The sequence below is a fragment of the Coturnix japonica genome, chromosome 1, assembly GCF_001577835.2.
Source record: "Coturnix japonica isolate 7356 chromosome 1, Coturnix japonica 2.1, whole genome shotgun sequence".
NCBI lineage: Eukaryota > Metazoa > Chordata > Aves > Galliformes > Phasianidae > Coturnix > Coturnix japonica.
Genome location: NC_029516.1, coordinates 123,786,202 through 123,806,473, shown reverse-complemented (window position 1 = coordinate 123,806,473; position 20,272 = coordinate 123,786,202). Strand labels below are relative to the sequence as shown.

The 20,272-nt window shown below is 43.4% G+C and overlaps 1 protein-coding gene across 2 annotated transcripts in view; it reads right to left on the bottom strand.

Moving 5' to 3' along the window:
• The window catches only part of ADPRHL1 (ADP-ribosylhydrolase like 1), a 28,583-nt gene that overhangs the window by 6,702 nt on the left and 1,609 nt on the right, over positions 1–20,272 (bottom strand). Inside the window, exons 2-7 of one of the 2 annotated variants that reach the window (XM_015849411.2) lie at positions 18,315–18,479; positions 14,750–14,875; positions 12,626–12,766; positions 9,302–9,429; positions 6,593–6,725; positions 4,794–4,947 (exon numbers count right to left, since the gene is read on the bottom strand). In XM_015849411.2, coding sequence (XP_015704897.1) covers positions 4,794–4,947; positions 6,593–6,725; positions 9,302–9,429; positions 12,626–12,766; positions 14,750–14,875; positions 18,315–18,479 — 847 coding nt within the window. Of the gene's footprint in view, positions 1–4,051; positions 4,948–6,592; positions 6,726–9,301; positions 9,430–12,625; positions 12,767–14,749; positions 14,876–18,314; positions 18,480–20,272 lie in introns of those variants that run through there. The other variant, XM_015849421.1, reaches the window with a different exon arrangement.

Sequence of the window (20,272 nt, the reverse complement as noted above, 5' to 3'; positions counted from 1 at the left end):
CGGGTCAGCACTACCCAACGTAACAATAACCCTGGCAATATCACTTGACTGCAAGCCCCCTTAATCTGGAGCAAGACTGATACGCTGGACCTACACTTGAGATATTGAAGAATCGGGCTCTTGGACAGCTGGGGATTTAGGCAATGCTTTAATTGGTATGGATCAGTTACTAAATAAAATACTGAACTCAGCACAAAAGCTGGAGTGTGAAGTCAATAACAATAGATTGGGATGGGAGGGGAGAAAGCAAGAGGTGTTGGCTTTCTAACACCAGAAAAATCTGGAAGGTTACTCCATCGTGCAGTGAAATAGCTTCACACACAGAATGCAGCCTGCATACCAGAAGGGTATTAATTTTTATAAGCAGAAGCAGAAGAAGAAATTCTTCCAATTAAACCCATGTGTAGAAAGTGGAGAAAGGCTGCAGAGGCTCATCCATTGGGGACTGTCTTCCCCAAAAGGTTGGGGAAGGCTCAGCTGTGCCCCAGCACCTGGTACCCCACAAACTCCAAAAGAAACTGGAACAAGTTCCCCCACTGTGAGATTGCAGGGGCTGGTTACAAAGTGAGGGGCTGCTCCTCAACTGTCCGGGTGATGACATTTGGATTCCACTTGGCTGAGTTTCAAGTGCATGCACATATTGAAAATTACATCCCTCAGCAACGGGATGAAGTTGCCATCTTGAATGGAAGAAGGTCTATTTATAATGACTTTGTAGATATTTTTAGGGGCCAAGAAAAGAAAAAAGCACGACAACTGGCATATGTCTAATGTAACAAACAATACTGCATTGGTTTTGATCGGGAAGAACTGCATTTCAACATAGCACAGGTGCTCTCTCCCACGTGCACAATGTGGTAACATCTACCCTGTCACTTACTGAACTAGCCAGAGGCTGAAGAAGCAAGGCTGCCATGTTACGTCAAGATCCCCATTTGTAACAACTACAGACATGTCCAAAACCGAAAAATAATAAATAAATAACAAATTGGAGTATAGCTAAGGCTAAAAATATCCTAGTTCACTCTTCCTACTAAAGCTGGTCTGTCAGGATTTTCACTGAGAGCTTGCCATGGCAGAAGGTTGCTCCTCTCCTCCCTAAAAAGCGCCTAGTATGTTCAGAAACACACACACAGGCACATCAATCATTGTGATATAAGGTCTCTGATGTCTCAGAACATGCCCTGCTTGAATCTCCCTTCCATTCTACTTTGGATAAATGTTCTTAGTAAGATATGGGCTAGTCCTGTCTTCAGCGAGGTCTGCATAGCCAAACTACTATTGATCGTGAAGGGAAGATCAGATTCTCTTTACTATGTGTATTAAGAGTAATTTTTGACTTAAGATATTATAAAATCCATACAACTTCACTGAAGTATATTACTTGTGAGCTCTGTTCAGGCTTTTCCTTTGATGCTGGTGATAAGATATAAATGATACCCTCATAAGATATAAATGATACCCCTCATTCTTATATGATACCCTCAAAAATATAGAATTTATGGGATTACTACATTGCCTTAAGTACTGAGACATGTTGCGTGGGTTGAGTGTTTGATCCGTACAGACCAGCAAGAAGCAGATGCTGAATAGGTAACTATGGTACCTATTTAGGGCACGTAGGGCACCTTCCAAGGTGACTTTACATACAAACCAATCTTACAACCATGCAAATCTGAATTGCATTCTGTGCACAGATGGTGGTACGATGAAAGTATGCTGAAACCACGCAGAAAATATAGGGTAGTGATAAAACTACACTGCATCATTGCTTGGGGAGCAGCACACTTCCCCCTCAGAGAGGGAGTGCAATGATAGGGGATTTCTCAGGTATACCAGGTAGGGAGTGTGAGCACCATTTTTACTGGGCCGAGACAACATCCCTAGCATTTCTTCATCACTTCTTCTTATCTTTTACCTAGTGACCTATCAATGAAATATAATCTCAGTATAAAAAACTGTCAGCTCTAGTCCCACCTAGTTTCCCTACCTGGAAAGAATGGGACATCTGTATGCAGGGGGAACTCCAAACCAGCAGAGGCTCTGAAAAAGTCACCTCTGAGTGAATTATGTCACAGGACAAGCTGGCTGCACAGACCCCTCTCTGAGGCTGGGAAATGGCCTTAGGAAGACTTCGGCCTCTTCCCCTGGAGATTTTCATTGTCCTTAAAGCACGTGATGCTACCTTGAAATACTGCCAGCTCCTGGCAGTGCTGCTGTAAGGATGTGCTTTTTGGTGTCTGGAGGACAGTTTGCTTGGGCCTCTATAGGAGGCGAGGCCATCTTCAAAAGTGTCCTGCCTTCTTGGCCCGCGAATAATTAAGATACGTAAGACAGGCAATTTACTTATTTATTTATAGGTTCTTTAGTGACACTTAGCACGTCAGTGCTGGAGTGGCAACAGCCTGAAATGTTAATGGGCCGCAGTGCAACCCTATCCCAGAGGCTGGTCCGTCCCAAGGAAACCTCTGTAGTGGACCACACCATGTAGCGGACAAGGGACAGCAAGTGCTCTCCTCTATCCCTGCCCACACCCCAGTGCCCCAACCCACTTTTCTCACTGTGTTAGGGCTCTGGGGACTGCAGATAATAGGGTGGGGGCATCCTGTAGTGCTGCATATGACTGGCAGTAAGGCACAGGCCTTCTTAGTGTTCTCAATGAAATGGCAGCCAACACATCTCACCCCAGCAAGTGCAGAAATGGTGCTTTGTGAGTTCAGCCCGTGCAAACCACCTTCTAAATTAGATTCTCTTGTTTGTCGCTAAAACTAAACTTGGTCCTCATCAGTCTGGACACATGGAGAAGTGGGAACAAAATAGTTGTTAGCACAATTCATCTTCTTGTGATTCCTCTTTTTTTCCCAAAGGAAGAGGAAAGGTCGAAGCACTGGAGAAGACCCTACCTGATATCTTCTTCTCTCTTCTCTACTGCTGAATTTATTACGGCACCATAAACTGTATATACATGCACAGCATCTATGAAGCTAAAAGGAATGTTTTCAGGAATTGGAATTCTCTTAAATCAAATGCTACTAACAAAAATGGCCCTTTTTGTTTAACATATCTCCAAAGCAAACAAGAAAGCACCTTGCAAAGCTGAGAAGAGAAAGCATGCTAAAACAACAGTGTTTGAAGTAGCTGGTAGTAAGGAAATCCTTTTCACATGGATATTGTCATGCATGCTGCTATTCATAACAACACAGACCACCTGCTCCTGTATCTGCCACAGTGACAATCCCAGCAATTGCTTACATGGAAAAAGGAATAGGAAAGTACTTATGTATTTTTAGCTACCTTTTTAAAACACAGTTCAGCAGCTGGAGAAAGATAAGAGAAACCAACACCATGTAGTCAACCACTAACTGTGAAGATTAGAAAGGGTTACGCAGACCTCAGTTTCTGAGCTTCTGAGGTAAAATATGAGTTTAAACACCAGGTGCTAATTCCGTGCTTAATTCTTTCACATCGTTTCACTAAGGATTCCTGATTTGTGCCCATGCTGCTGGAATATCAGGATCTCCTTCATCCAGTCCTACTGTTTACAGCTGCATGTAGCTTTTAGATGAATTGTGGTTTTCTAGTTTTATTAAGAAAGACAAAGAGAAAATGAAAAGGCAAGAGAAATAAGAAGAGAGAAAGAGAAAGAAAAACAAAGAAAAACAGAAAGGAAAAAAAATAGTGATGGAAGGAGAAGGGGAAAGGAAGGAGAAGGGGAAAGGGAAGGAGAAGGAAGGAGAGGGAAGGGGAGAGGTATAGAGAGGAGGGAAAAAGAAAGAAAGGAAAAGGGAAAAGAAAAGGAAAAAGAAAAAGGAAAAAGGAAAAGGAAAAAAAAAAAAAAAAAAAAAAAAAAAAAAAAAAAAAAAAAAAAAAAAAAAAAGAGTAGCTGTAATGGTTTTATTTCCAGGGGTTCTGTTTCTCAGACTTGTGAAATGTATCACAGCCTGACTGTTGACCTATTACAACTGCCTGAAGACCTCAGCCAAAAATTCCGATACTGATACAGCAACATCTAATCTGTTCAGTCTAAAAATAGATTATGATGCTTAGGAAATAGTGTCAGATTAATTTATTTACAATCATTTCAGCCGGTTGTGTTGGTAAAAAAGTTTGTTCTGAAGACCAAAGAATGACAAAAGTACGGTTCAGAAAGTTTGGACACAGATGATTTGCTTATTCCTGGGGGTATTTTTAGTGTTGGCTTTTCCTTTTCTGGAAGCTTGTAATGTAACAATACCTTGCACCACTGTGCTGATGCGAGGATCAGCGGTTCATTAAAGGATAATCTGTGAGATGGTAGATTTACAAGTGTCACAGCCACATTAGATTTGAGAACGTGGTAAAACAGCAGTGGTGAAAGGATTGTCAAATATACAGAGAATATCCCCATAAGGGGGCAGTACCATTAGTTTTGCAAGAAAGCATTAGTTCTCAGAATTAATTCTGTACGTGTAATTACTGCTCACAGCTGTTTAGAAAGTGGCATTATAGCAAGTTAGACTGAAATCAGTCAAAAGGTTTTATTTATTTTTTTCCATTTGAGATTATCTCACGGGCTTAAGCAGCAATATCTCTATTCAAAAATCCCTACATCTGTAAAAAAAAAACCAACAAAACCCGCAATCACTGTAAATACCTAGTTGTTCTTCAGTTATTCAGCTATCTTCACTTGCACACAATCTACATACATCCTTTCAGACTAACTCTCAACTAATTCCTTCATCATTAAAGTCAGACAGTTATCTACAGGATTTGATAGTCTTTATAGAAAGAGAAAATGGCAGAGACAGTTTTACTTTTCCTCCATGGACAGTCGGTAAAGGTTCTCGCCCAAGTACTCTAGCCTCTCTCTTTGCTCAAGATCCTGGTACATGCCCTTAGGAACCTTGCTCAGGCCGTACACCAGCCCATAGAGGCAGCCAGCGATAGATCCCGTCGCTGCACTTTCTCCTGCGGGTTCAAGCACAGATGCAAATTTCTCTTAGGTTGCCTTTAAGTACACAACTACATCACAGGGGCAAAAGTACAAAGCCACTGATGGAAGGGACACGATGGCTGCGCTGTGTTAGTCCCAAAGGCTTTTAAGAACCCATGTCTTCTCCCATACCTAGGAAGGTAATGCCAAGCCCACATAAGCAATGCCTCTGTGATGTGTGCTTCTGAGTTAGAGCTGGTCTCTCCATCTCCTGGCCCCCACAGTACCTTTTCCCACAGGTTCATCTGATCACTTTTAGAATGGATGTGGACTTTTAGGATTCACAGCATCCTTTCTCAGTGTTTGAAAGGAGCTTCTCCTTTGTTCTGTTTCAGAGTTTTCACCCACACTTTGTACTTGGTACCCATCTAGTTCTAGAAGTGGAAGAATATACATAAGGTTGTCAGATGCAGAGGATGGCCAGTAGAATGGACAAGATCATCCCTGACAGCACAGATTTGGGCTGGGAAAAACCTGCTGCAGCCCAACAACTCTTACAGGCAAACAGCCATTATTAAGAAAAAGGGAGGGAAGAGTAACTGCAGCAGTTTCTGCCACACAGAAAACACCACAGAATCATCATAGAACTGTTTGGGTTGGAACAGACCTCACAGCCCACCCAGCCCCAACCCCTGCTGTGGACAGGGCTGCCCCCCACCAGCTCAGCTTCCCAGAGCCCCATCCATCCTGGCCCTGTGTGCCTCCAGGGATGAGGCACCACAGCTTCTCTGGGCAGCTGTGCCAGCGCTTCATCACCTTCAGTGGTTGGTGACATCTATGATCTGGATTGGAAAGTGCACCTTAACAACACAGCAAAGCACTTCAATATGATTTAAACCATCCAACCACATTAAGCAGCAACAATGCTCATTGCTGTGCCTGCAGGTTCTTGCTGGCTGGCCTCTACAACCAGAGGCTGTCAGCTTCCACTGCTGTGACTGGGCAAAGGTGGTTACAGGTGTTTTTGTCCTGGGATCATTGCCCATATCTGCCCTGGCTCAGGAGTATTCAGGAGACAGTAGGAGAATTGCTTTGTGAAAAGCCATGAAAATAATTCATTGTGTGACTTTAAGATTTATTTGTCTAGCACTTGAGTGGGCACTGTACCATTTTTCTCCCTTACTTGACTTCACTATATGCAGTTAAAATGTGGCTTTGCCAAAGGTGCTAGTATTTTGTCAGGAGAAAATGCCAACTAACTACCCTTTACTAAGTTATAGCAGATTTACTTTTCATTCAACTCTGGCAAAACCATGGGACTCAGATGAAGTAACGATTGACAAGGACTATAAACAGCTTGCATGGCAGCTGCTGCTGAAAGAATTTTTGATGGTCCAGGGAGGCTGTGGAATCTCTTTCTTGGAGATCTCCAGAAGCTGCCTGGCCATGTGCCTGGGCACTCTGCTCTGAGTGGCCCTGTCAGAGAGGGCTTGGAACAGATACACCCTGCTCACCTTAGCCATCCTGTGGTTCTGTGATGGTATAAAATCAGGTGATGTAGAAATAATGATTACACTGATTACAGTGGCATAGCAGAGTGATCAACAGCAGCCATTCATGAGTGGGAGATTGCAAAACACAATGGGGAAAGGGGGTTGGGAGCCCCGGCAGCACCCTCACCTCCGTGGAACATGGAGCGGTTGCAGAGCTCTGTCCAGTCCCCGCCGCACCCCAGCAGGGCATCGTAGGCAATCATTGGGGCATCATGGCCCCTTCTCCCGCCCCGACCTTCAGAACTCCATCTGCGGTATGTCTGCAGGACAGATAGAAGCATCAGAGCAGATCAGTGGGAAGGAGGATGTGCACTGCAGTTACCACCCTGCATCTCACTTACCTACCATGTCCCTGTGTTCTAGGAGAACACAAGAAGGCATTTGCTACTCTTGAGCTTTTCTTCTCTGGGCCTGTTTCACGGTGAAAAGATTGCTGAGGGGAAGCGTCCTGCCAACTGCTGACAATTTTGCATGGGTGTATTCAATAAACAGGCATCTGCACTGTCTGCTGACGACTGAGTACAAAACGACTTCTTTCATATTTAATTTTCCAGGAGTAGAATCACAGAATCATAGAACAGCCTGGATTGGACCACAGTGACCATCTATTTTCAAGCCCCCTGCTATGTGCAGGGTCGCCAGCCACCAGACCAGGCTGCCCAGAGCCACATCCAGCCTGGCCTTGAATGCCTCCAGGGATGGGGCATCCACAGCCTCCTTGGGCAACCTGTTCCAGTGCATCACCACACACTGAGCAAAAAGCTTCCTCCTAGGCTCTGCTGCGCTCCTAGTCTCCCTTCTGGCTGGTCCCTTCTGGAAGCAGCATGTCTCACATCTAGAGACAGAAGCCACCATGCCTGCAGTGAGGACAAGGCACTAGGAAGGTTGTGGAGAAACCTGGCAGGCCAGGTACTTGCTAAGCCTAAGAAGTAGATCAAGACAGATTCTAATTTCACACCCTAGATGTCCTTATTCATTAAAAGCTGACTTTGATCATGATTCCGATTGATTTATGTTAAAATCATAACTTTCCCTTAACAGGAACGGGCAGCTTTAGTTCCTGGAGCATTAGTTGCATCATGGTAAGTTAGCTATAGCTGTTTTCCATGGCTTCTACAATGTGTATGAAGATAAGCACATATATCTACTCAGTTCCACCTCAGCCAGTGTATACTTAGTGATGGTTTATCTACACAGACATTAAACAAGGCAGAGCTGGGTAACCCAGCTTCACTTCATTCCCATTTTTTTTCAGACTAGAGACAGCAGCTGTTTACTCTGCCATCTGACACAATCAAACTTTATAGCCTTACTCCTACAGTTTCCATTCTGGCGGAGCAGCACGGCCACAGGTGCAGCACTACCAATGCAAGCACACTGACTGTGGAAGCGCTATTCTGGGCCAGCAAGCCAGCTTCTCAAGTTTCGCTCCATTTAGCCCGCACTATCGCTGATGTTCTGCACGCATCTGATGTCACCTCGCTTTGCTGGGAATTCCTTACTTGAGGGAGAGCACTCCTTGGGATCGATCTGCTCCAAGGCAGAGTTTCTCAAGCTTTTCAAAGGGGCAGAACCTTGCACCTGGTGGTGCAGCTCTGTGATTTGGCCACAGCCCACCTTCCCTGGGCAAGGACAGTGGGGAGTGGATGGGTGCAGGTGTAATCATGCTGTCCCTCATGCTGAGAGAACTGGGCTCCTGCCAAGCCCCAGTGGCAATTCCCACAACCTCTCCTTGCTATACAACCCTTGTAGCTGGTCATTACAGCCACTTCCCACCAACATCTGATTACCCATCTCATACTTACACATTCAAGAAGTAATTTGGCTTTTTCCCCCCTACATTTGTAGTTATCTCCAAATTTATTCCTTACCCATCTATACAGAATCTGATCTTTACTATTTAGCAATCAAATGCTCTTGAAAATGATCATGGGGAAATACCGATCACTTTAATCTCTCATAAAACTCTGCAAAAACTCCATCAGAACTAGAAGAAACAAAAAACTAATGAGTTTATAGGTCTGAATTGATAAAATAAAACTAGAAGACTTAGTATTTGTATTTAAAGCAATTTTTTTACTGCCCAGAGTCAACCTAGCTTCCACTGGCACTTTTCACTGCAGAAAGGAACATCTAAATATATACGAAGTGTCTTCTCAGAATAGAGTGGTGTTTTAATACTCTGGAAAAAGGAATTGATTTATGGGGAAGGGTGACAAGAACCACATACTTAATTCTTAGCTGCTAAGTGGAGAACATTGAGAGGTGCCAGCAAGTATCAGAGAGCTGTAAACACCAGGGAAGAGGAGTCATTATTTATCTCGAGTTAAGAAGTTATAACCTGTATTAATGAGGCAAAAGAAAGGTCACAGTTACTGTAAAACAGTACCACATAAAACATGGTAAAAGCCCTCTTGAGACATCTAAAACTAGCTGAAGCACTGCTGGTATCTGCAGATCAGTGCTTAGGAGGGCTGTATTCTGTTCAAAGGACCTTAGCTCTATTAACCCAGCTCCATTAGGAGGCATTTCTGTGGGACTTGGGCACAACTCCATTAGGCTTCAAGGAGAGCCTCCGTCTTTTCCACCTCAAATAGCTGTGGCTGACAGGGGTTCGCTTATAAGCCTTATACCTGTGCTGAGCTGATATTAGGACTTCCTCTCCCATTGTAGGAACAGTTAGCACCTCAGGGTTGACTGCAGCTGCTTCTTCCATTAACACGTACCCACACCAAGGATGGGAGCTGTTTACACTTTGTCAAGTATTGATGCGTCCCACTGAAAATACCTCACTCATGGTAGAGCCTTTCTGGGTGCTATCTGAAGTCACAGTTACCTTTTCTCTCTCTTCCGCATCGTAGTTGTCTGGAAAGACGGCTTTGTTCTGGTTCTCCTCATTGATTTCTCTCTCCTCCAAGTAAAACTGCCACTTGGCCTCGAAGTAAAACCAGTGCTCCTGATATTCTGAATGCAAAAGAAATTAACGATTTCTTTCCTGAAATACAAACACTTCCAACCTCAGTTTTTTTTCATAGATTGTCTCCAGGATTTCTGTTCATGACTGTGATTTTTCAGGGAAGGGCAGATGGAAAAGACCAAAAATTCCATTTGGGTATATTATAATACTTATTAAAGGTAGTAAAACAGAATAAATAACACACATACCCATACAAAAAGCCAATTGTAATATCCATAGGCCTTTCTCCTTTTTAATGTAACTTCAGGAATCATAGAATCATAGAATTACCCAGGCTGGAAAAGACCATGAAGATCATCAAGTCCAACCACAGCCTAACCAGAACCCTAACTATAACAACCCTCTGCTAAATCATATCCCTGAGCACCACAAGGAAGGATATCACTACTAACTTTTAACCTGGTGCATGTGAATACTCTTACTAAATTCAGCATGTCTTCAAGGCAATGATCAACCATTTATAAAGGCTTGAAAAGTGACTCTGAATAAGCATGCAAACCTCTGCAGAATTTATGCCTCAGTGAAAAGGCAGATGGGAGTCAGGAGTTACAAATGAGATGGACAAGGCTTCTAAGTGTGCCAAGGCAAACTGGCAATTCAGTTTGGGACTACTTGCGTATAGATTAAAATATGACCAATTCTTGATGCTTTTTCACTTGTTCTGGCCTTTTTGGTCACTCAGTACTGAAAGTAACTGAGGAGCATATGCACAATCAAACCAGTTTTCTGAAGAAAGGCCATGAATTGGGGGTGTTCAGCCTGGAGAAGCCTCCAGGGAGACCTTATTGTGGCCTTTCCATATTTAAAAAGGGCCTAAGAAAAACAGAGATCTTTTACATGGTCATCTAGTGACAAGGGGTGACAGTTTTTCAAACAGAATTTAAACTGATTTTGGATAGATGTGAGGAAAAAAAGTCTTTACTCAGAGGGTGGTGAGGCACTGGCACAGCTGCCCAGAAAAGCTGTGGTGCCCCATCCCTGTAGGTGCTGAAGGCCAGGTTGGATGGGGCCCTGGGCAGCCTGAGCTGGTGGGGGCAGCCCTGCCCATGATGGGGGTTGGGGCTGGGTGGGCTGTGAGCTCCCTTCCAACCCAAACCATGCTGTGATTCTATGATTTTTCTTCCTTTCCTAAAAGGCAATGCAGGTTTTTCTCTTAGCCAATTCAGATCTTTAAAGCAGTTAAACACCATGTAAACAAAACCAGGCTGCCTTGTATGATCCAATACCTTCAAAAGGTGGTAGATCAGCAGCCCCACACTGGGCTGAACCTCCTGCCACATGGCCCCATACATATGGGAATGTACATCTGCCTGTGCCTGTTTTGCCCTATTACAAGGAAGCTGTCAGAATTCTAGCAAATATTCAGAAGAATGAAAATGCATGCAGCCATTAGGCCAGAGAATATTTCAAGGGAAAATATATATCTCATGAAGATAAACCTTATTGGTTGAAGAAAACTACCAAAACCCATCCCACTAGTTGGTTCCCAAATTGCTTTTAAATACACAATTGAGCTGACAGGTTGTGTCATATTTTAAAGCAGATATTTTCCACTTTCCTTTTTCCCCTATGTACATAAAACATCAAAACATCATAGATGACTATTTTCTCAATAAGCAAGGAAGAGTGATTGTTCCAATGAGCAGGCTCAGAAGCAAAGGGGGAAAGGAGAGGCAGGAGATTCTGATTGCTTGGACAGCCAGTAGCATGGTCAGGTACCCCATCCACCAGACACACTGAGGCTCTGCCCCATTCCTTGTGCCCAGATGGAGGCTACATGTGGACCCATGGGCTGTCCGGAGAGTAAATGTAACTGAGTAACAGAGAGGGGTGTTGAATCCATCTCTCCGTGTCTGAACATCATGTTTGTTATCCAAGGGGGGTAAAGCAGCCAAGAAGTGTTTTCTGAAACAGGAGGACTCTGCTTGGCAGGATATCTTTGCAGTGAATCTCACCAGGCAAGGAGCTTATCTTTAATGCAGAAGACTTATCTTGCTACCAAAATAGGACGAAGCTCAACAATACGGACATTGCCCGCACAGCGTGCCTCAGGAGTCCAACACACATACCTCCATGCAATGGGGTCCTGCTCTGGTAGAGTGACAGGAACCTGCTGGAAAGTGATTCAGAGAGGATCTCACACTAATCCTGCACCTGCTCCTCATAGGTCTGGTCTAAAAAAATCCTAGTGTGCAATGAGACACGGGTGAAAACACAGTGTTTTTCAGGGAGGCTCCCTGCTTCTTTCAGGTTTTAAAGAAGCAGTTCTCTTTCCTGGGTAAATCTTCATTTCTGAGTGCTCTTGAGTAATTTCTTTTCCATAGAATTCAGTCTTTCTCAAGGGTTGTCCCTTGAGATTAGCAGGATAATCTCTTTCCTCAGCGTTTTAAGGTAATTATACTTGTCTGCCCACAGCAGGTTTCAGTGTTGCAAATGCACCACTCCCAGGTAAGAAGGAACTAAAGTACCTCTGTCCTGAAGACCATATACATCAGTGATGTAGCAACATCAAGTTTGGCAGTTGTGGACTGCTCACTTGTTTTTAAACAAAGATACAAGGTGTTGTGTTTTAAATGTTTGTTCAGAACAGCTACAAGTCAAATCTGCATCTGTGATCCAAAGCTAACTCTTTGTCAAGAGGTGCCTGCGAGTGAACTTCTCCTGGCAAAATGAGTAAAAAGGCACTGGATTTTCTCATGGAAGATCATAGAATCATAGAATTACCCAGGTTGGAAAAGACCTCAAAGATCATCAAGTCCAACCATAGCCTAACCATAGTACCCTAACTCTAACAACCCTCTGCTAAATCATATCCCTGAGCACCGCATCCAAACAGCTCTTAAACACATCCGCTGGACTATGTCAATGGATGGAAAGAGCTGAGTAATTTATATTTCAGCAATGTGTTTGCCTAACAACTCGCTAATTAATGTCTTCCTTCTTTCTCTCTCAACAATCTTTGAATACTTCCTATAGATAAAATTTTACACTGTGCTATTTTCTTTGCATTTTTTTCCCACCAATATATTGGGCACCTAACAGATGGTACGAGAGGAAGGCATTGCCTGCAAGAAAGCTTATAGTCTGAGCAGACTAAGCAGGAAGACAGTCTAAAGAGTCACAAGGTGAGGGGAGAGCAGCAAGGTGAAACTCGGCATTTCTTTGGAATCTTTCAGACATTACCTGCCATGTGACGAATGGTCTTCTTGCAGTATTCCTCCGCCATTGGCACAACCTTCATCATTTCTCTTCCCCACTGCACCAGGGGCTTCCCTTGTATTGCATATGCCACAAAGAGAGCTGTGCATAGAGAGCCTAGAAAGCCTGGAAATAATAGATAAATATAATTACCACCATGTGATCTGTGCATGTGCTGTCCTTGTCATGTCCCTAATAAAATCATTAGTAGGATGTCGGGTAGATTAACAAATGCACATAACCTACCCCTGTCTGTTTATTGGCCGGCTTTTGGCATGTGGAGATTCCTGGCTAACACATGGTTCCCAGCAGTTTATGACTTACTTTGTTCAGAAGGGAAATTCTGTTCTCAGTGGTGTAACTTGACAGAAATTGAGGTAAGGCTCAAAAATAAACATCATCCACTAAGAGGGTGGTGACGCACTGGAACAGGTTGCCCAAGGAGGTTGTGGATGTCCCATCCCTGGAGGCATTCAAGGCCAGGCTGGATGTGACTCTGGGCAGCCAGGTCTGGTGGTTGGTGACCCTGCACGTAGCAGGGGGTTTGAAACCAGATGATCATTGTGGTCCTTTTCAACCCAGGCCATCCTGTGATTATATGATTATGATGATTTGATACTGAAGATCTAATTGAAGTCACATAGAATAAGGGTCTTGCACAAGAGTGCTCACTTAAAAGTTATGTCACCTTGCATATGGAGTCATTCAGCTCAGTGGACCTCACACTATTTCTGGCTTATTTTACTCTAGAGGGACAAGTCCATTTTATCTAGTTAGATCCATTATTTTCTTTGGGCTGTATCTGTCTTGAAGAAGCAGTTGTCTGAGTAAGACGCTGTCTGCATGCCCTTGTAGGTATTCCTCTTTGGTAACAAATATATTTGGAGAGAATTTTCTATTAATGGGCACTTAAATCTTCTACAGTGTCAGAAACAGACAAGCTTGTTTCTCATATTTGCTTGTGATCTTGGCATTTTGTCAAATGCAACAAAACCAACCCAGAGCAATGGGCAAAAGAAGGTTAACAAAACAAATCTATCAGTCAGGCAAGCAGTGGGTGAGCAGAGTCCTATATCCATCCTGACTGACATCTCAGTTGCGTTTTTTTTTCAGTCTCTGACTTAAGAGACTCACAGCTAAACTTTCTGTGTTACCTTTTAGGATGCTAGTGATGTTCATCATGCCCTTTCCTCCCCTCTTCTCACTGCCCCCCACTGTGCCACTTGTCTCCTTTCCAGCAGAAAAAATCCTTCTGGACTTAATTTCTCCTTGTGCAGAAGGCATTTGATACTCCTTGCTGCCATTTCCTGGCTCAAGTGAAATCCTTCTCTGAAGTGGGATACCCAGACTTACAAGCAGACTTGTTGCTAATGAGCCATAGATGTTGCGTGTTGCCTCAAAAATATTCTCTACTTCGCTTTCAATACTTTTCCTTTAAATGTATGCCATCCTGATGGTTTTTCTGACTGCTTTAGAGCACTGAGAATGTTGAACTTGTCACTCTTCATTACAGTTTTATTTATTGCTCTTTAAAGCAGACTGAATGAATACATGTTTAAGCAGCATGAAACTATCAGATTGACAGCCTTGGATATTCAGAGCAACATTAAATCTAATTATTTATGTTTTGTTTCGATAATAATTCAGATTGTGTCCTAAATGTACAGAGTTAGAATTTTTTGGCTTTCTACCCTTACCTGCAGTGATCAGTTGTGACAAGACCAGTCAATAGAAAAATGTTATTATCCTCTGAACCATAAGCTCACCCTGCAACAGTGAGTCATCTAGATGTACACAGACCCTGAGATTAGATCAGGGCAAGTGGCATGAGTATGCTTTGGATGAGACAGCGTGTTTTGTTATTGGGGTTTTAGGAAGGAGCACTCCTATGCTTGAGACTGCTGTTTGTATAATACACAAGCCTGTAAACAAGCTTGTATATATACATAAACGTACATATACTGCCTGAGCAAAATTCAAACTAAGGCCTTGGAGTCTGCAAACCAAAAGCTGCTTCACCAAATGGTTTTACAGGAGCTGTGTTAGTCCTCTCAGAAGTGAAAAGCAGCTGTGGGTACGTCATAGAAAAAATACACCTGCAGATATTACCTGTAGGGTGGTTGTGAGTCATTCGTCCACACTCAATGCTCACTTCAATAAGTGACTCCAGCCTCTCTGGCTTCCAGTAACGCATCCCTAAGCACATCGCTTTGGTAGATGCTCCAAAACCAGAACCTAAAATAAAACAACAGTGCTAAGAACTTGAAAAGAGATTGTTGATGCATAAATATGTTGATACGATCAGAAACAAGTGCATTCTATTAATTCAGCACCTGAGTGGGAGCACTCCAGGAAGCAGGAAAACAGCACGCAAAGCAAAGTTACATGGAAAGGAACAAGTTTGAATATTTTGAAAGTTTTGTGCATGTATTTTGGCCAATTTATTCTAATACTAGTAGATTCCAGTATATTCTGCCAGTATACTCCAGTATTCTTGAATGCTACAAAGAGCATAGTGGGTATCAAAGAGCAGCGTGCTCTCCTGTTACCAGTGTTTGATTCAAACTCTCATGTCACTCTCACTAATCCTTGGCTGGCACCTCTTGTTCCAATGCCAGCAATGGAAACAGCGCTCTGCCAAACAGGTACACTTTTACTATGCCCTTATTTTAGTAGTTATCATGTTAAGAGTACGTTAAAGCTCTTTATGCGACTGTCACGGCCAATCTTACACTTCTATGACGTGGTTCCTTTTTGAGAGCCCCACAGGTAGCTCACAAAGTAGCTTCTACTTCTTGATAAAATAACGCGTCCCAAAAACAAAGAGCACAGAGCCAAATACTTAAAAGACAGAATTCAGAACTGAGGTTTCCTGTGCAAACTGATGTCAAGTGATTTTACATGTTCTTATCATAGTACTGCCTGAATTTACTGAGCTTTTGGTTGGGAATTTCTGCCTCATGCAGTGCAGAGTTTATGTGTTGATAATCCGGTCTTTCTTTTAATCCTCAGTGCTGAGTATATGATTCCAGTCTTTTAAACAGTTTACTGAATGCAGAGCTAAATTCACTGATTATTTTCTCTCCAGTACTTATCACAGCCATATCAGGATCCCACTGAAGTTTTAATGAGCTTATCTTCACAAGATACCAGTGAGGTGATTATCTCCTCTTTATAGCTGGTGACCAGTGCCCAAAAAAGCATTTACTCATTGCAGGCACTCATTCCAAGATGGATAGGGTTCGATTTTTCAAAGTACTTAGCATGTTTTCAGCACTGCCTTCACTCACTCACACTTCCCAGAACCTTGGGTATTATGGAGAGCAATTAGTGTTTCCCTGCTTGGCCCCTGGTAGATAAGTGGAAATATTTATGACACCTAATTTTAGCATGTGTGGGACCTACATTTGGAGCACGTCCTTCCTGTCTTTCCCACACAGGTAGCAAGGAAAAATATCGTCTCTGTTAGCAAGTATGATGGCACAAGAGAAGCAATCCATAGTGAAACAGCTGATGCCAGAGAGCAAAGGCCAGTGCTTTGGACAACTACCTTCAGAAGAGCCCTCAGCTGCTCTCTGGGATGCACTCATTTTGGCTCTCCTACAGCACTGCTTTCTTTTCATTCTCAACCCAAACAACTGCTGCTTGTGTGCTCTAAGATCATGAGCATAATCAAAGTGTGAATGATAGTTAATGGATGCAAAGTTAATTGCCCAATCCAAACTAAACCGTTAACTCAGGACACCCACTGGCATCTCCAGATGTAACACAGACCAACTAGGATCTGAATTATTCTCTAGAGGGTTGCTTGTTTTCTCCTCAGGAAGCAACTCTCCTGAGTGGGCACCTAGGTTAAGTGATCTGACAAGGTTAGATGATGCTTCCTCCCTTCCTCCTGAGTGTTCAACAAATACATTTTGTGCACAGTAACTTCCATCTCTTAAACCTTGATTTACCACCAAAGGCAGCCTAATGGTCAAATATCAAACAAATGTGGTATGGAAAGACTTTGCCATATACTGATTTATTCTCTGCAGGCTCAGAGCTTTCTACTTCATCTCTTACAAGCCATCCTGATAATGGTACAGGAGGCAGCTGCTGCTTCATTCTTGTGCTTAGAAGCATCCCTTGAAGGATTTCCTGTGAATGAATTTGCCAAGCTATTTTTTGAACCCATAGGAATGTTATCACCTTCACATTCCCATTGGAAAGAGTTGTGCAACTTAATTACTTGCTACATTAAGTTCTCCCTTTTACTTGCTTGGAGTCCATGACTGGTTAGTTTCATTTGAAATGCCTAGTTCTGTTCTGGAGGAGACAGTGAGTTTTCCTACCCATATTAATGTTCTCCATCCTATTTATGATTTTATGGATATATCTCAGATATTACTGGCTATGAAAGTTGTTGGGTCCATTGAATATCCAAACAGATGTAGCACATCAGACATCTTCAGACATCTCCTTTGTCCTCTGGTTTCTCGACTATTTCATGGACTTTCTAACAGATTTAGGAAAAGTAACTTCTCTCTACTACAGTTCTCTCTCTACAGGAGCTTACTATATCATCTTCATTCATGCAGTGCATTATTTGCTGTTAGTATGGAAGACCTCAGTGGGATTTTCCTCTCTCTTGATACATAGAATTATGAAGATCAGCTTAATGGCTGCTAAGCTCTGAAGAGGATGCATTCTTTGTGAGTATGGTTTCTTCTTTGTGAAAACTCAGAGCTCAACTCCTTTTCCCTCTTGTCCATCTGCAGCTTATCCTTCTCTTCATTTTGTTCCCCAACTTTCTGCATTTATCTTAGACTTTTTCCTTATCAATGCTTATCAGTGTCATAACGTGGATATAAGCTCTTAAAGCAAGAAGCTGTTGGACAGACTTGGGCAGCTTATTTGGGCTGGGTGAGAGACCTGTTTTTGTGTCAAATAAAACTGGCTGCAGAGATCCAGAAATAGCTGTGGCTTGGTGCCACCATGTTTTTATCACAGTGTTGCATCAACATACAATGTTGTTGAGCAGTGTCTGTACATAGCACAGCAGTACTGCGTCACACTGACATGGTGCAACGCCTTTATGGGCAGCCATGACCACTGCAGTCATTCACGATTAGTGGCACTGATCAGGTCTATGAGTGTACACAGCTACATGTGCGCTAATTAGCTGGAAGTAGAAATTCTATTCATCATAAAATGAAGTGATTGCAAAGAGAAAGTAAAGGCCTTGGGAAGGGAATATTTGGGATTATCGGTTAAACAGCTGTAGTTCCTGGCATTGCATCCTCCTGAAGAAAAGTAGTGTGTGACTGAAAAGATCCATGTCTGCAAAAATTCAAATGATTTAAAAAAATTATAATAAATAGAAGGCAGAAAATATTTCTTAAAATAACCATTAAACTCAAGGACAAAGACCTGGACCCAGAGGCACGGAGCCAAGGACAAAGTCTCTTTAAATAGATGGTAAATGGGGAAGGGTGCGTTTACGAGAGGACACGGTGCCCTAGAGCAGGAATTCCTGGCAGACCTCTTGCCATCCCCAGACAAGCATGGAAATGTTTCAGGGGCAGTAATTTCTGACATCAGGGAGAAAAACAAAGCAATTTCCTCGTAACCCCAAATCTAGAAGGCGGGTGTTACCCAAGCCAGTGTCTGTGAATGTAAAGCAATACGGTACCCTTTTCATTGAATGGAGTGTGCCATGCCAGAAGGTAGTTATCCGGCTTCAGCTCCCGGCAGCCCTCGATGGTTGCAGGGTCTGGCCGCCTCCCTGAGAGCTTTTCCACAGCATCTACGTAGCGCTTCACCAGTTCGCGGTACAGGTCCTCCAAACACCAGTAATCTGCTCAGGACAGAAGCAAAGGCTGTCACATGAACGTAGAATAGCAAGAGAGTGCTGACAACAAACACAAAAGGCTAATGATGAAGTTAATATATGTTCCTATTGCTGTTTCTAGTATATGGAGGCACAGCACTGGTGCTACTATGAACAGTTTTGTAAACTATGAGAGCAGGCTGGAGAGAAAACACTCCTGTCTCTCTGTTTTTACCTTTATCCACTTTTCTTTTCACTTTCCATTCCTAGAACTGAACAGACTGAGGGGTTCTGCTCCCTCCAGCAGCTGCTGAGGGGCTTTCTCTCACCTCAGGTGTGCAGTGATGCCCAGGCCCCGCTGCATGCACCCACTGCTTTGGTGCCAACTGCACCCAGCTCGGCCCACCTCTGTGCTCATTCACTGCCTCGAAGTATTGACCAAGGAATCTCTGCCACGCTGAACCTACACTGTTCCTTCAGTCTAAGTGCTGCTTTGTGCTGGTTTGCGTTGAGGAAGAGCCTTCACTGAATCCTACAAGTTCAAAGCCAGCGGGAACAGAGGAGGCTGCCAGCCAGCTATAAGTTTTCTGCGAGCACTCTGATATATGGTTTGACTACAGATCAAACGATCCCCCAGATCAAAGTGCCTTGTCCCTGGAGGTGTTCAAGGCCAGGTTGGATAGAGCCCTGTGCAGCCTGGTCTATTGTTAAATGGGGAGGTTGGTGGCCCTGCCTGTGGTGGGGGGTGCCTAGAAATTCATGATCCTTGAGGTTCCTTCCAACCTTGCCCATTCTGTAATTCTTTGATTCTGTGAAATGGCACCAGGGGAAGTTCAAAAAGCGTCTTCATTTCATCAAATATTGGTGATTTCTTGAGATCTACAGAAGCATTTAAATTTGGGAATGAATTTTGAACCCTTTCAACCAAAAATTCTCTGAAGTGACATTTTTGCAGGCAGACAAATAAAAAAGATGCAAGATTAAAATGAAATTTCCCTTCCTTTTATAAGAAAAAAAGCCCTATCACTTACACTGACCATCTCACATACAGTTCTGGAGGAACAGGATGCTTTCAAACTGCCAACTCTTTCTAGATTTAGGAATCAGATGTCAGCTTATGAGGATGTGAGCCAAGAGCAGGATTTACCACCCTGCACCTCCTGCAAGAGCCCTGTCCCCATAGCCGGGGTCCTAAGCCCACCGTGGGGCCTACACATTGGGCCTCAGACAGCAGGCCAATGGGACAGGCTCTTTCCTTAAGTGGGAACACTCAGTGCCTTTAAACAACAAGGGGAGATTTAGGTTGGATGTTGGGAGAAAATGCTTTATTCAGAGAGCAGCAAAGCGCTGGCACAGCTGCCCAGAGAAGCTGTGGGTGCCCCATCCCCAAAGGCATTCAAAGCCAGGTTGGATGGGGCCTTCTTCTCCCATAGCGGGTGAGCCTGACCAGCCCTGCAGATTGCTGCTTCCCCTCAGCAAGAAGATGCCTGCAGGAGGAGCAGCCCTTCTTCCCTTCTGGGAAGCAGAGGAAAGGAATTGCTTTCCCCTGTTAATGAACGTTGCCATGAAATGAAGATTTCACACTAAAATTCCCTTCTCCTGCTTTTTGTTTTCTCACCAGCCCACAGCAACATCTATTTGAAAGCCCATCTGATCAGGATAAAGAAATAAGAGCACAAGATAAGCATAGGTGATGAAAATTAGTGAGACCTTTCTTTCTTCAAAGAGGGCAGCACTCCTGCTGTGTGCAAGATTTATTACTATACTCATAGTCCAACCAGCTCGACTGTTCAGAAGTTATGGTTTTGGACAGTTCAACA